The sequence below is a fragment of the Leuresthes tenuis genome, unplaced genomic scaffold, assembly GCF_036924035.1.
Source record: "Leuresthes tenuis unplaced genomic scaffold, fLeuTen1.0.hap1 SCAF_9, whole genome shotgun sequence".
NCBI lineage: Eukaryota > Metazoa > Chordata > Actinopteri > Atheriniformes > Atherinopsidae > Leuresthes > Leuresthes tenuis.
This window is the reverse complement of record NW_027325363.1, coordinates 7,452,244-7,469,270: the sequence shown is the minus strand read 5'-3', so window position 1 is coordinate 7,469,270 and position 17,027 is coordinate 7,452,244. Positions and strand designations below refer to the sequence as shown.

Sequence of the window (17,027 nt, the reverse complement as noted above, 5' to 3'; positions counted from 1 at the left end):
AGATGCAACATCTCCCTGTTCTCTGTTTTCTCCGTTTCAGACATTTATAAGAGATAGATTGTCCGGTTCTTCTGAAAAACCTTGCTTTGATGTTAAGTCAGGTTTATTTTAGGTGGAATTTGCAGCATGTGGCTAACTGATGGTTACCCAGCTCCCACATCCTAAGCCACATTTTAAAATGAAAGAACATAAAAATGTCCCAGTTTTGACTAACTTTCAATGATGTGTTAAAGTATTTCCCTACTTAGACGTTGAAAGGAAAATGTAAAGTGATAATAATGAAACTTAATGTTGTTATGTGGCATTACTATGATAATGAGGCTAATGGCAACACCTGATGTCCACCCATACCCAGACAGCTGGCAACGTGCTGGTAGAGCAGTTTGTCAACACTCTGTTTACACATTAGTATTCTGTTTGCAGTAAAAGGGCCTGTTATTTGTGAAGGAAATTCCTATTTTGGAATTTATGAGAGAAGGAATTCCATAATATTATTCTTAAAGGTTTTTAATCTTTATCCTGCTCGCTTCTGTCCTTTGAATAAATGAAAAGACAGACTTTTTTCACTATTTATGGCTTTAAGACATCCAGCTGTTGACTTTTTATGCCATCACAAATTCAGTGAAACTCCACAATCATCATCTTGGACAGTCAATGACTGCAGTGCAGCCATGGTTACAGCCACACAACTTTATGAAAATAGCTATAAATGTCTTCCTGCAGTTTCCAGACGACAAAAGTTTGGGACTGTTGAACCAGTTTCCCATATGAACAGATCATGCATTATTTCCTGCTGTAGATGTGCATTTTAGTATAGAAATGGTAGTCTCAGATTTAAACTAACATAGAAATGGTACATTGGAATAATATATGGATGCATATCATGTTGCAAAACCATGTTTGTTTTACTTTGAAGAAAACAAATGGTTAAGAAATTAATGCTTAGACTTCTAGTCTCTAGTCATAGTTTCATTGGAGGAACAATATTTCCCACTCATTGTCAACTTTAATTAAGTCTCCTGTGAGTTCCTTGGAAGAATCTCAAGTGCTCAAATTCAAACAGATGGTATGCTATTTATTGCATACCTTATGCCACAGGTACGGCGTTGGACTCCCACCTCAACACTCACACTTACATAAAAGGTCTTATAGTATAGCTTCCCCTATGTACTCTCCTGAGTCTGCATAACCTAAACTCACCTAAACAATTTTGAAAAGTTTGTTTTGATTAAATCTATAAATACGAGGAAGAGTAAATCAAATGGCAGACAGACAATCCCTAGGCAGGCTATTTAAAGATGTACCGGAGAAAATGCGAGTCAGTTTGGATGAATGAGTTAGAATTACAGTGGGTAGCCCTATTTCAGTCATCAATCTATGGGACTGCATGTGGCCTGATTTGAACAGTGAAGCCGCTGCCTCACAAAGTGGAAGCTCTCATGCAGCAAACAAGGGAATTGTATCTGACTGTACACATTCATCTAGACTAATAGCATGGTGATGCATCTAGGGGGATATACAAGCTCATGTTCTTTGTTCCAGATCATTTGATTCCTAACTTCCATTCAGTTCTGTCACAAGCAGAAGTCTGAGTGATCTGTATAATCTCATCAAATATGATTAAGCAAAGCACATTTCAAGCTAATTTCCTACACCCCTCTGTTACAGCAGAGATACAGGTGAGGTGTGCATGTTGAAGCTATAAGTCAGACAGGACTGCATAACTACAGTTCTCTACTGTGCCAAACCTGTGTTACTTTTCATAAAAATCATTAAGACCTGTCCATTTTGTTTCTGATTAACTTCTGTTTACTCTCTGCAATCCATATTTTTCTATAGTAGCAGCAGTCACCTTGTTATTATTTGTTATAATTAGAATAAGATGTTAATCAAATACAAAACACAATCCAGGCTTATGAGGGCAATGATACGCACACCCTATGCAAAGTCCTGAAAATGAAAAGGATCTCATAGAGTGTATTTTATCTTATACTGTGTTCATACTTACATGTGACTTTTTGATAAGGTGTAAATCTTGTAAAATGTTTGTCCATGCTGGCATACACACACACACACACATACACACACACACACACACACTGATCCACCACATTAAAACCACTGACAGGTAAAATGAGTAACACTGCTCACCTTCTTACTACGCCATGTTCTACTGGAAAAACTATCATTTGACGACTGGCCTCCTCCCAACGCGCAAACACGCTCACACTTCCATATGGCTGCAGCACTCCCCTTCTGCAGTAGAGTTGAATTGATTGTTTCTGGCTGTGATTAATGTTATTTATATTGACTTAAGGTTTCCATGAATCACAGTGTCACTCTGTAGAATCACTAATACCAATTAAATTGGTAATTAAAAAAAGATAATCCAGAGGACAAACATTTTTCATTGCTTCTGTCAAGCATATTTTATCCTGCCCCTTTTTTGAAATCCTTTTATCCTTCGGCATCCTATGTAAATCAAGGTAGTCTTTATGCCTGGAAAGTGCAAACAAGTGAAATTGCTGTCATTTGTGCACAAAGAAATTGGACCAGCAATCCAAAATAGGAACTTCAATTTGTATCAGGGTTGGAGGGCTTTTCTTGTGCTGCTATATGGCTCCTCCAGCTGTCACTAATCTACAGCACAGCTGTGGGAGGGGGAAAAAGAAAGAAAAAACAGACTGTACAGATAACTGCTTGGTCCAAGTTATTGTAAAAACTTTCGTCTCTTTCAGGGTCTTGATGATGAAACTTGAAAATCCAAATGTTCAAGAGGAGCGTTCATTCTGACTATTTCATTTTGTACGGCTGGAGAAAAATTGTAGGGACTATTTACTCAAGCATTAACGTTTAACACTTCAAAATCACTTAATGTGTGCAAGTGTTAATGTTTCTCCGTAAGATAACAATGTGTCCCTGAAGAATTTTGTCAGAGACTTCTGTTCTGTCATGATAAGAGCTTATTGTGAGCTTGAAGACTGATATAGACTCTGCCTACAGGGTACAGTTGGGATCCATTTCTTCAGTTTAGTAAGACCTACAAGACCTTCATTGAGGTCATGCTGTGATTGTTACATTGCCCAGGGCATGGTTCTCACATTTCAAGGGTAAGGAGAAAACCCATTTCCCAGCTCACTATTTGTGATTGTGCATAAATATTCCCCCTTTTGATAACCAATTACTAAATTATGATGGATTTTTAGCATTATTTTCTGCCAGGCATTATTCAAGACAGTCTATCACAATTTCTGTAGCTTAACGAAGCACTGAGCTTTTAATAATGTGAAGGAGTGCAATAGTGGAAGCTGATGTTTATTTGAACTGGCTGGGCTTTTTGTGGTAATGATTATGAAGTGAGCACTGGGAACAGAGATGAGAGGGGGAGCTGGGCGCTATGTGAAGCAGGCAGATGGTTGGCTGGACAGCGTGTTGATAATGGCAACATTAGTCTACTGGGAAGCAGCATTATGCTCAAGGTCAATGGGAGCTGAAGAATGGAGGACCATAATGACTTGGTTCCTGTGTGCTGGAACGACAATTCTCTTTAAGGACGCTGAGGAACTTAATATGAGCTCAGTAATCTGCAGAAGGCTATCATATCAGTCCTCAAATTTCAAAAGGTTCATTTGTGTCACCGAAGCTATGATAATGGACCACAAAAGGTGCCTTCTTTAATATTCACATAACATTATGTATCCTGGTAGTATCCAGATTAGTACAGAAGGTCAGACACTGTAATCACCTTTTGCTTCAGCTGAATGTAAGTTTAATCACTCTTAGTTTATAGTAAATTGTAAGTTTCACAATAAACACTAAAGAAATTTGTTAGAACATTAGTTTTTTAAGGGCTACAGAAATGTTAAATCCTCTACAAACATTACATGTTTTCTTTGTCAATTGCACCATCCTTGTGTTTTTCATTTTTTAAACAGTGATGTTTATACTTATAAAGTGGCAGGACGAGGTGGGTGGGTGGTGACGGTGCCCTACATACAGCCACGTAACAACATTTTAGCCCTGTTTGACCCAATCCTGTCCAGTGACCACCAACTTTTCTGCTTTGCTTTCAGATCAGGTTGGTTAAGGTTAGGCATAAAATCGCTTCAGCTACGATGTAAGCCTGACATAAATAACATTTGGGTTATTGATAAAAAGGCTTGATTAGGCTCAAACATAGCCAAATATACAGTTAAAGATTTGAATCAGGTTGCTTGAACGCTGCCCTGTACAGAACAACAGGCACTGGAAAACATTAGCATCTCACAATTTCTGCAGCTTTCTTGTGACACTACATTTTCTGACGTGTGGACAAATGTACTCATGACATGTTTTCTCGATGGACTGTCCTGCAACATTTTTGAAGGTGAGGTTAGATCACAGAGTGGTTTGTCTGCAGGGTTCTTTTTCTCTGTTTTGTGTGTAGTTCCTTTGTCAACAACTGAAGGAGCAGCCTCCTGCCTTGATATCTGCGGGAGGTTTCACAAAAACACTTTTAACATATCAAACTCAGCTCTGGTGAGATGGTTATGAACTCTGGGAGACCTGAGTTTTCTTTTGACACCTCCTATTAATGAACAAATCACGATTAGAGTTGAGAGCTTCAGGCACGCTTTCCGAGGAGCTCCATGCTTTTTATTTATTTACTCATTTTTTTATCTCTCTACCTGTTTGGGACTGCAAATATACTTAATACTAAAGGCTGAGAAGTACTTAACAATTGCATTGAATAGCAATTATAGTTCAGCTTTGGTCAAAGTGCTGCCAATCAAATTATACTTCTTTCACCTGGCTGGTGAAGCTGTTTAATAGCTGAAATGACTGCAGGTAATAGCACTGTAATTCCTGAGCGCAGAGCTTTGATCTTAAGTTCATTTTAAAGTACAAATCTTGTCACAACAAAATGGAACAAAATTCCAGTTTTCAAGTTGTTCATATTTTAATCCGCACTTTCTCTCTTTTTTTTATTTTCTCTTACTTTTTTTATTTTTTTTACAGTGGCATAGTTGAAAAATGAATATTCAATACTGAGAAAAAAAGCAAACCTCACACATCCTCCATAAAAAGCAACTTAATTACAGCAATTAAATCTTTATACAAAATGAGTATTTATAGCATTATAATGAACTAACAAAATAACATGTATGAGCATTGGCAATGGTTTCAGTGTCTTTGATACAGTGATTATATACAGTGAGGGGATGTCTGATTCACCAATGCCTCAACATGTCAGTACTGTTTGCAGCAAACTCAAAGGCCATAATGGTGATCCTTGTACATTTTTTATGATAGGTTACAGAAAGAAATGGAAAAGTCCATGTCAGACAACTACTTTAGTATCAACAGCAATAATATCGATCAATATAGTATCATATAATAAATGTCAATCAGTTATAATAAATACATATATTTAGATTTTTTTTTCATTTCAAGCAATTCATTAGAATCCCTATTTGAGGAAAACTTCAAAACACTTATCAAAGTGACAGAGACTGATATGACCTGAAATCAAAAAGCTATCACCAGCGTTTTTCTTCATTTTACTGAAATCAAATACTTACATGCCTCATGGCAAAACGGACTACTTTTCGATGGGTGAATGAGAAATCAAGACTTGTGGAGTACTTTAAATAATGTAAATGCAAATATACAAACTTCAATGTGTCAGGGATCCCAAGATTCAACAATATTGTTCACCAATATTCACGTTAGCAAAGTATTTTACAGCAATATCCACACATTAAGCATAGTTGTTCAATGAAAGTCAACACAAAAAAATGAACCTTTACAAGGTTCCACTCACTCATTTTGGATCTTACATCGAATAGCTTGAAATAATGAATCTCACCCATGACAATAACTGAAATCGTCATCATGTGTTGGACTTCAATCTCCATCTAGACTCAAATTGAATCCTGAGACGATAAACGGTTGATGTGTTTTCCCTCTATATTAGTCCTCAGACTTTGTGCTTTAATTTTCTAACTTCTCTGTTGGTATAAAACAACAATGCAAGTTACAACTGAAAACAAATAAGTGCAATAATGTACCAACGGTGCAAAGATGAAACTGAATTTATTTGACAATCGCATAGATTGTGCTTCTACATTTTGTTCTGTCATTTTCATTTATGATGCTTTAAACGTGTGCGTTATGGCTGTGGTGCTGAAAACTCCGGGCAAGACAACTGTATGATCCTTAAATGAAGATTCCTCTGAAGTTAATGTTCGATAAATTCTTCACTTCACATGTTCTGCTCTTATAGGAAAACTGTTTGAAAAGCTAAGACCTGATTCTATGTTGAGATGAAGCACATTTATTTTTCCTTCTGAATTTTAAAAAATCTGCAAAAAAGTTCTGTATCACATTAATTAGGAGAGAGTAGAGAAAGACATTAATGCAGTCAAGAAAGAAATGCAAAAAATGTACAGCATTTAGGCACCAGAAAACTGAAAAAGGTCTAATTCATGGTTTCTATTTATTACAAAAGGAGAAAGCTATTTTGTTAGTGAATGCTTTGAAAACAAGCATATCCAAGCATAAACTTTCTGTAAAAGACGAGAGTAACATGTAAAGTAGAACAGATTATGTAGTGACACTGAAGCTGCTTAAAATTGCATGTCTGCTGTTGAAAGTTAAAAGAAGGGAGAAGGGCAAGAAGCCTAAATGAAGTACTCTTTCTTCTCCTCTGCATGCACATGGTTTCCCTCAGCATTGATGATTGCTGTGTCAGCGTCAGGTGCGTCCTCTGCTCCTTTGGCCTCGTGTGTTAGATATGTTCCTGTAAATATACAAACCAAATGCAGTAATCCACCAGCTAAAAAAGTCAGTGTTGCCATTAATCGAAAAAGAATGCAAGTGACCTCTTTTACCTTTATGTCTAGCAAGATATCGTCCAAGAACTATTATCAAACACAAGGTGATAAAGACCACGACTGCGACAACGCCACCGATTAAAGCGTGGTCAGGTCCATGTTGTCCTAAAGCGTTAGGATCTGAAAGACGGCAGAAAGAGAGAGGAAGGGGAAATTGAAAGAACTATTAACAATAAGATGCTATGCCACAGTTTCATGCAGCTGTAGGCATTTATTCAGCAGTACTGAACATAGATTGCTCTTGCAAATTTACCGAATACAAAGCGCAACAGTCCCAAATGAGCTTCTAGCATATTTAGAGCAACCTGCTGCTTACAAGTGCTTGAACTGTGATTTTAAAGAAATAATCATAGGTACTATCACAACTTTTCAAAAAGTGCCAACAGCACTAATGTGCTGCTATAGAACTGAAGTCGAGCTCTTGAGTGATGCTTTAGTTTTTTTGGCAGAGACTCTGCACACACTAACTTATGTTTCTTCTTTTTCATTGCCTCATCCTGCAGCTCAGGGTCGGTTTAAAAAAAAATTAAATATTCGACATGAGACATCCTAAGGGCAGAAGGAGAGCTGAGGGTTTCACAGGCTGGAGTATGTCTTGATGCTGTAATAAACTGTGAGTGTCTGTGTCTTTACTGTGCACCTCTTGTGCTCTCATTATCTCAAGCTGATGAATGGCTGTGGCTCGTGCTCGGTTTTGCAAAGTCACCCTGGGAAATGACGGCGGGATGTTACAAACCTTGTTATCCCACTCTGTTAACAAAATATAACCCTCATTTCCAGCATCACAAATTGTTGGACTTAAAAAAAAAAGGATGAAGTTGGGTATCATGCATTTTATCTGACTACATGCACAACAGAATCACCAATGTTGTTTTATCAGGTAACCCACAAGCAGGCACAGAAGGCTTTGAGGCAATGACTGTTTAGTAAAAATTTGCATTAACTCGATTTTGGCTGCATTTTAATGGGAATAATGATCGTATAGGTGAATCCACTGTCAGCAAGGAGCATAAGCAAATTTCATATCACACTTGATGCACACTGTCACAGAAATAAGAATAACTTAGCGTGTCTTATTAAGCTATTGAAGAAATTGGTAAAAATCATTTAATATTCATGCTTGTCTAAGCAGACCGTATACTTTTTCATGTGTAAAAACAAAGACTAATCCTATGTCAGTTCTGCTGTAAACAACAGGGAGGTATCACCGCAGTTTAAGATGGTTGCAAAAATAAGAACAAATGCATGTGACATTCAAGATCCTGCAGCCACAAACGCAAAACTATAGTCATGTCTTTATAAAACAGGGACATCAGCGTTTCAGTTATCGATGTTCTGCCTGATCTGCTGTCAAGTTAGACATCTCATGTCTGCCCTTTGTAGATCCTGCGTTGCACAGACACAAGCTCACATATTTCAGACCTAAAACATATGCAAATTTATCTAAAGAAAAAAGATACCATATCAAAGTAAATTTCAGCAACATCATACTGAGAATGTAGAATGATTAAATTATGGATGAATCTGAAGTATAGTAAACAGAAATATTTTACAAGAACAATGTGATCTGATATTAGGAAAGTATAATGGTTCTACAACAACTTTTATTTCCTTTCGCTGTAATTACATGATTTTATTGGGCAACGACAAACTGAAATGGAAAACATATTGTGTGAACTTATGCAGCCCATGACATGGCTGGAGAGACAGCGTTTGGTGTCAGCAGAGCGAGCATCCATGCATGGTGATGATTTGGCTCATGATGGGTGAGGCCATGATGTGTCCTGACCCAGAGCCAGTTCCAGCATCACACACTCTAAATCTGGCTTGCAATGATCATCTGCTGAGATATTTACCTGATGTAGGCCCTGGAAAGTCTTTAGCTGTTGCCACGGTTGTAGACAGTGACAGCATTGAGGAAAGACGAGGGGAACACCGTGAAAAGAAAGGTGACCACAAAATTCAAAGCAAAACATGAAAGGTTAGCATGATCTTAGCTTTTACTTGACAGAAAGCAAAGCTTGCCGCTTAAAGCCAGATGCTTTACTGAACATCCAGCAGAAATGCTCTCTTGCAGAGCAGCATGAGATAAGGATTGTTTAATATCCATTTATACCTTTTTTTTACAGATTTATTTGGTTTTCTTTGAAAACTGTCTTTACTTTGCACAGGTTAATATCTTCTGGCCTTTCTAATTTGATCTGTTTTGCTGCTTTGTAACATTGTTCCAAAATGTTCTGCTTAGATAAAGTTTATTATTACTGTCATAATAATGAAAAAACAAAGAAAGAAAGAAGAACATAGGTAAAATAAATATATTTTGTCGGCAATGTTCATCTTTAATAGGTCAGTTAAAAAAAATATGAAATGTACTTGCAGAAGGTTTTGGTACATGTTGACTGATAGAGTTTTAAGTATCATATTTCTAACCTTAACATGCGTGAGACCATCAGCCATCAGTGCATTAACTGGGCCTTTCTATTCTGAGTGCCACCTACAGATTCAGATAGATGTTTTACGTAGAAGATCCGAACAACCAATCCAGAAAACGTGTGGAATAGGACTGGTTAGCTATTCTTCTTTTATAGACCTTTTTTTTTTATAAACCTAGGAAATGGGAAAGAATCACAAACTACAAGCTGAAATTGGAAAGAGCTATAAATATATACAATAAATTCCATCATTATTAGGCTTTAGAGTTTTCAGACGAGATGCATTTGCAGCCTGTTTCATGCTGTTCTTCTGATCTACAGTTATGCATGATGGGGTGGGGCAGTTTTAAAGACTGCAAGCTGGTAAACATTGATGGTAAAGGAAGAACTTTATATCTATTTCTTGTGATAGGAACTAACTCCTGCACACTGTGTAGCAAAAAGAATTTCAGTTGGTCACAATGTTTTAGGCAAAACATCAGACCTTCAGGCAAAATGTAGATAAACGTCCAGCACCGAAATGCTTCAAATAATTACATTATCTGTACTTTTTTGGTCATTGTTTGGGAGTTAGTTCTGCTACTTTGAAAACGTTGGTGATGAAAATTAACAATTTCAACTGGTATAACAAAACGACCTTTGCAACTAATAAAAAACATTCTACATGTTCGCCTTCATGTTTGCTAAACCTCCATATGACACATAATTCATTTCAGTGACAAACTAAGCATATAAACAAGCCCTTTGTGTGTTTACACGACAATCTGACTTGCACTCGTAAGCTTCATGGCTTGTTTGTTGAAATGCAGTGCATCCCAAATCTCAGTAACCTTTGTATTTTTCATCATAACATCAAAGCTATTTATATGTGCAACCATTTATTATCTTTTACCTGCAGATTGCTCTTGTGGCTCAGTATAGCTAAGTCATATACAAACACTACAACACTAATTCAGAGAGATTAACTGAAGCATGCACATTTAGGCACGTGATTTTGGTAAACAATCAAACACAAGCTCGTGCGCTCTCATCAGTACGATGTACTCGTAGAGAAAAAAATACATTTTCTTCTATTTCTGCTTCTACACAGATATTCATATTTTTGCGATGGTTTACAAATGGTTAATAAATTATCGAGAAACTCGCTCTTGCAACGTTACCTCATGAACAGTAATAAAACAGTTCTGTGCATAAACAAACAAAAAGCAAATCTCAAATGAAAGTGAAAATGCGTGAACATTGAATTCATCAAGTAAAACAATGCTATTTTCTAGCTCAAAGCTTTGTTGTTAGCTCATCAATCATCAACTGTGTGCTCAATGTCGTGTTTGTGAGTGCATGGAGTGTTGAGGCAGAGGAAGAAAAGAGGGTGCAAGTGTACCTGCGAACACAGCTGTGACTAACCAAGGCTGATGTGGGAATGTCTGCATTAAAAGATTGGAAGAATGGAGCTAGAGAGGGAGGCATGGGAGCTAGAGGCACTAAGGTGATGACAACTGCTATATTAAAATAGGAACAATAGAGCAAAAACAAACCTCTCTGTGGGGAGCAAGCTCAACACGAGAAAACTTAAAGGGAAATTAAACAGCACAAATCAATTACTGTGCATGGCTGGTGCAGGTTAATTCTTATCTTTCACCTCAGCAAATACAAGCAAAAGTCATTTTTTAAAAATGCATCGATGATAAAATACAATAGCAGCACAACTAACTTAAGTTCTGAATGAATAAATCATAACAGCAATATCTTTTGGGAACGGATGAATCCGGGCATTAAGGATTTATCTTTTACATCTGTTAGACTTTGTCGGGGCTTGATGCTTGGTTGGCAAATAGGCCTACCGACAGAGAAAATGGGAAATGTGTCATGCTCGTTGAGGTGAAAATGTAAAATCAATCAGAGGAAAATGTGATGTGAAGAGGAAAGAAGTAGGGTTGCAGCTTCATGGATGAATGTTGCCTTCTCTGTATTAAACTGAGCTACTTTTTGCCAATGCTTCTTCAACATCATGTGTGCAGTGTTTCCTCTATGGATATAATGCAGTTTATCAAAGAGAATCATTTCAGACTATGATAAATTGTGGCAGACAGATGACATTTATGGTTTCTCAGCTCTCCTGTCATTAGCAAATTAGGTTTAGAGGCTGAGATGATCCGTAAAAGACCTGGCAAGTATTCAGCCAGACACAATGTAGCTCTGAAGAATGAGTGTCATCATCAGTGGAAATGAGCCTGTCTCACACTTTGTTTTTTCTGTGCTCAGCTCAATTTTTAATTTTCCCTAGCAACCTGGACCTTCATATTTAGTGAGAGGGCTGCTGAGGATTATCATTTTTGTTATTCCCTCAGTTTATCTCACAAAGAGTGAGAAACAGCTTCTAGGCACATATAAATCACGCAGCCCCAGCAAATCCAACAAGTTTCTTTTTAATTTGAAGTAATAGAAAAATCTTAGGCTGCAGCTTGGCTGTGAAATCTGACGAATGGAGCCTTGAACCAGCACACCGTAGCTGGAGGTGACAGGAGGAAATAGACGAGCTTGACATTGCTGTCTACCTCTATTCAATGAGCATGCTGAAAGAGGACACTGAGATAACATAAGCTGAAAGGACAAATGTGTCATCTTCCTTTTCCTTCACTTTTGGCAAAGAATGGCTTTCTCTCCCCAAAGCCTCTGCCTTTCACACAAAGAGGCTGCTGTGCATCGCATAACTGCTTGTGAGTTGAATAACTCCTCTGTTAAGTAACACCCAGACAAACCACGCTCTAGTGTGGCACTGTTTAATTGGCAAAAATGGAAACAAATAAATCCATGTTGAATTTTAATTTTCTGCCCTTGTTTCTGTATCATTTCTTATTCTTGGTTGTATCTGATTAATATGATAAATATGGGCTGCTGAGGTCGTAACGATCCATCTCCTGCAACAAGTTGTCTTCATTCTTTTCAGTATTATTATTATTGTTCCTTTCTGTTTCCTCACAGCAAGAGTCCAGAAACTCATGAAAAGTACTCGTGTAGGGATATGCGGTATGAAAATGGGTTAACATGGTGCCAATCGTTAGCCTAATAGCATAATTGCCTAATTTACCTAATTTCTTGGCCAAATTGTAATATCTGCCTAACTTTACTCTTCTACCACTGCTGCATCCTCAGCCTATCAAAACACATTTTAGAGTCCAAAATCACTATCTGCCTTGGTCATCTCTTTGACTTGGGCATTTTTGACGCACCTTTGGTAAGTAACCCAAAAACATTCAAATATGACTTAGACAATTATGCTATTAGGCTAAAGCAATGCAATATTTGAAAGTGGGTCATGATCTCCAAACCTGGAGAACAACAGATCATCATGCTGACTAAAAGTAATGGTCTTCATCTGGAGCTATAGGATATAAATGTCCTTTAATGATTTGAATCATGCACTGTTACTTTCTTACTTTCTTCAACACATCTGATTCAGATTAAATGCATCTCTTCGAAAGATTGTTAAGTTCTGCACAAGCCTGCTAATGATGCATTGATCTGAATCAGGTGCGTTGAAGCAGGGAAGCATCTAAAGCCTGCAGGACAGGGGCCTTCGAGGACCGGAGTTTGACATCCCTGATTCTCACAATCCCCAAACTTAGTGGAACTGTCATGCAATGTGCTCGTGTGGTCTCTGGAGCAGCTTGGGATTCAGTGTCTTGGCCAAAGACGCTTTATTGTTGGGTTTGCAGGTTTTGTTATGTTAATAGGATTGTAGTTTAGTTTTTTATGCTAGTTTATTCTTTGCCTTTCAGTCTTTTGGTTTCTCATGTTTGGATAACATTCTTTGTCTGATTATCATCTTTTCTTTAGTGTTTGTTCTACGTTTTGCTTTAGTTGGACTCAGCGTCTTGGTTTCGTCCCTGTTTGCTGTTTTGGTTCAGTTGCAGTTTGAGTTCTGGTATTTTGTTTGAGCTTTATTCTTTGTGTATTCTGTTTTAGTCTTCAGTCCTCTGTGTTCGATTCAGCTGTTTACTTGCTTTTATCATACAAGTTTGTAATCTATATCCTGTTTAGTTTTAAGCTTTTGTTTAACCAAGTCATATGTTTAGTGTCATCATGTGTTTAGTGCCAAGATTCTTTGAGTCCTTGGTTTAGTTGAAACGACTCTATTAATGTCAGTACCCCAAGATGTTCTCAGCTGTCTTGATCTTGTTCTGGTCTGAATTCACACCTGTCTCCTGTCACCTGCTGTCACTCAACTCATCAACCCTGCCAGTATTCATAACTCTCCAGTCCCCTCACTCATATGCCTGTTAGTCCTTGTCTCTTTCCCTGTGGGGTTTTTCTGCTTGCTGCTTCATTTTGCAAGCTTTTTGTTTGTTTGTTTGTTTGTATGGATTTTTTTAATTTTGTGACTTTTGGATTTCTAGTTCTATTGTACCATTGGTTTAATTAATAGACTTTTTTGGGGTCATCGTTAAGTTTGCCGCCAGCCAGTCTGCATTTGGGTCCCCCTCTAACTGTCACCATGGATACCAACACTTTATTATGCGATGATGTGGGAGATCTAACTGTCAACCTTGCAATCGGGAATGAGAAGCCTGCTTTTAGGCTCTGCTTCACAATATGACAGAGACAGATTTTTTGACTTTGCCATTTTCCTGATTATCAAATAAACGTCTCCCATAACAAGTGGCATATAGGTGTCTCTTTTGGATATTAAAGGACCTCCACTAAAGTTAATCAGATGACCCTGCATGTTGATTCTAAGTTAATACCCCACAGGCATATGTTTAAATCTGATACTACGGGGTCCTTCCAAGTTAGGTTAGGTTAGGTAACTTCATTTACACCCGAAGGTAGATTTGGTTGCAGTTTAAAGAGTTGGCTGCTAACACACAAACAGACAACATTTAGGACAACGATAGAGACAGTGAACATAACAGTGACAACAGTGCTCCAAAACATGGAAACATGGATAGATTAAGAAGGCTGTACAATCAGTAAGTTAAAAAGTGTAGTCCAACATAGACTAATTACTATTCAAGGTTTTGATGGCTTTCTTCATCTGCAGAAAGGACCCAAGTGTTATGTGTCTTATAGGCTTCTGCGGCCAATGTTAAGCCTAATCTTGAGCTCTTTCACAGCTTTGAAAACATTTTCAGTTTGCTGATAGAAAAACTTTCTTCTAATGAACATCACCAAAATTGCTTCTCTTGTCAATCTTTTTTTTTTTTACAGTTCTCTGACTAAATTCAAAGTTGGCGTTTGCCACAGTGATTATTGTGTTATTTGTGTCAGCTGTGCAAATAGATGTTTCCCATTACGGCAAATGTGATGTGACCCCTCTAATCACTTAGCCTGAAAAACTCTTGATATCAACACCTTTTATTAGATTATCAATTATTGTTGTTCTGTATCTCTGTTTACCTGGACAATGCCTGTCATGGCCATCTTCAAGGACAGAGTGATTGAAGTCTGTCTCGCCCACGTAGCATCTTTTCTAATCAGACCATCACTATGTTCTATGTCCCAGAAGTTTAATCAGGCTTTATTTTGCCACAATAACTCATACACCTTGAATACGGAGTTGCTGCTCTTCAGACGACTGAGATCATTACATATATGGCTATGTTTATGGTCAGCGTCATCAATTTCAAGGCTTTTATATTTATAGAGCTGCGGTTCACTTATGACTGTGACAGGTGGGGGGGGGGAGTATAATAGCTGCAATCAACAGGATATAATTTAGAGTCGAAAGCCTAATTACTTCTTATTGTGCCCCCTGTTGATGATAAGATATACATTTACCCCAATTTACAATTTCAACATCAGTCGTAGAGCAGGAACATTTAGTATTGGATGTATATGATGTGAAACTGTAATGCCCCAGCTTCACCAATGGTTTCTTCAAGGAAAGTTACTTTGACATGTTTCTTTATATTCAGCTGATATTTCAGAGTTGTTTTTTGCATTTAGTTGCTGTTTACACATAACAAACTACTTGGTAGTTTGTTATGGTTAAGGTATTAAAATCATAAAGATTAAGGTTAGATATTTAAAACAAGTTTTTGGAAAATTCACGGCTTGCCTGAAAATTGACCCAGTAATCATGTATTATATAAAAAAATCTTGGATTAATGGATGCCAAGTCCTTCCTCCTCAGTTTAACATGCAAAATGTGTTTGAAATACTTTGAAAGTCATGCTGGGTTGCATGAAAAAAAAAATCAGGAAAAATTTAGTTTTCTATTACGTGACTGTTTCACATTTTCTTGTGAACCGTATATTAACATCTCAGAGTTGATCTGCTAATGACTTGTGGCTGTGTTTGATAAGTGAAATAAGTTTTTTTTTCAATAATATTGTAAGAATGGTTGTTGTGTATCCGAGCACTGAGCATCAAGTCCATGTAACTTAATGACCATCGGTTAAACCACTTGCATATAAATATTTTGCTTTGAAATAAAGTTTGTGTCTTTAAGTTAAGCTGAATTACACATTTTGGTGTCATGATCCGTGCTGTGTTGATGTTTTTTGATGTTCGTTTTCCATTCTGTTTCTTGTTTGGGTTCTGTCACTTCCTCACTTGTTTCCTCAGTCTCTCTTCAGTAGAATCATCAGCTCCACTCCCTTCACCTGTGCTCACTTATCCTCAGCTGCACTCATTCACCAATCACCCTCCTCTGTATCTAAACTCCCGGTTTCCCTCACTATTTGCCAGATCCTCACTGCTACGCCCTCTCGTGCTCTTCCTGTTTCCTTGTGTCTATTCTTGTCAGTGTGGTCCATTCAAGTTTTCTCAGCTTTTTGATTTTGTTTTCCCATGTTTTAGTTTTATGCATTTCCGGCTTTGCCTTTATTTAGAATAAATAGTTTAGTTTAATTTTTGGCTCTCAGTCAGTGTCTGCACCTGGGTCCTCCTTCCTCGCCTCCACAATCGACACGTGACAGCTGGTGAATCATCAGATGGAAAATTCTAGGATTTTTCATATTTACAGTGGCAATCATTGTCTTGTAATCAAGCTTTTTGATTCAGAGAGCCATTATTATATAATTTACCAACGTAACAGGTGTTACCTTAGGGGGAGCAGCAAAGTGAATGTTGAAGCGTCAGTAAAACTGATAATACACAACAAAAACAGCCCTTACTCACCGTATACAAACAATATATATTCAGCAAAGCTGGTCCCGACGTAGTTGCTGGCCTCACAGCGATATGTGCCATTGTCCGTTTTGTTTAATGCAGTGATTGTAAGATCCCAGCCCTCCACAATCATCCGCTCAATATCAGGCAGCTCACCTCCATCTTTATACCACAGTACCGTTTCAGGTCTGGGAAGGAAAATAAAAAAAACAAAATTCTAACCTTGGTCTTTGACTTTTTTTTTTTATTTCAAAAGTAAAAAGTACATAAATGTAAAATGAAGAGAAATCACAGCTCTGAGTCCAATTTCTGCCATCTTTATTCTAACTACCACCCACAAATTGAAGCTGTAAATAAGTTCCTACTTACTTTGGGTTGCCTATGGAAACACACTCCAATTTGAAGTATTGTCCTTCCTGTGGAATAATCAGTGAATGTATGATCTCCACTTGGGGAGCATCTGCAAGGAAGAAACAAAAAAATCCAGTGTTATAGCAGTACTGTGTATTAGAGGCTTTAACTCAAACACTAACAAAATACGGCAGTCGTTAGCTCTTTGCCCTTTGGGAAGCTTTTAGTTGAGGCCCATATCCCCGTTGTGCTGTGG

At 37.6% G+C, this 17,027-nt stretch overlaps 1 protein-coding gene across 2 annotated transcripts in view; it reads right to left on the bottom strand.

Annotated features, from left to right (window-relative positions):
* Window positions 1-6,234: 6,234 nt before the first annotated feature.
* Window positions 6,235-17,027, bottom strand: part of LOC140314069 (cell adhesion molecule 2-like) — a 144,557-nt gene continuing 133,764 nt past the window's right edge. Inside the window, exons 7-11 of one of the 2 annotated variants that reach the window (XM_072392099.1) lie at window positions 16,790-16,880; window positions 16,430-16,608; window positions 8,732-8,758; window positions 6,873-6,995; window positions 6,235-6,781 (exon numbers count right to left, since the gene is read on the bottom strand). In XM_072392099.1, the coding sequence (XP_072248200.1) occupies window positions 6,663-6,781; window positions 6,873-6,995; window positions 8,732-8,758; window positions 16,430-16,608; window positions 16,790-16,880 (539 nt within the window). In that variant the 3' untranslated portion in view covers window positions 6,235-6,662. The remainder of the gene's footprint in view (window positions 6,782-6,872; window positions 6,996-8,731; window positions 8,759-16,429; window positions 16,609-16,789; window positions 16,881-17,027) is intronic. The other variant, XM_072392100.1, reaches the window with a different exon arrangement.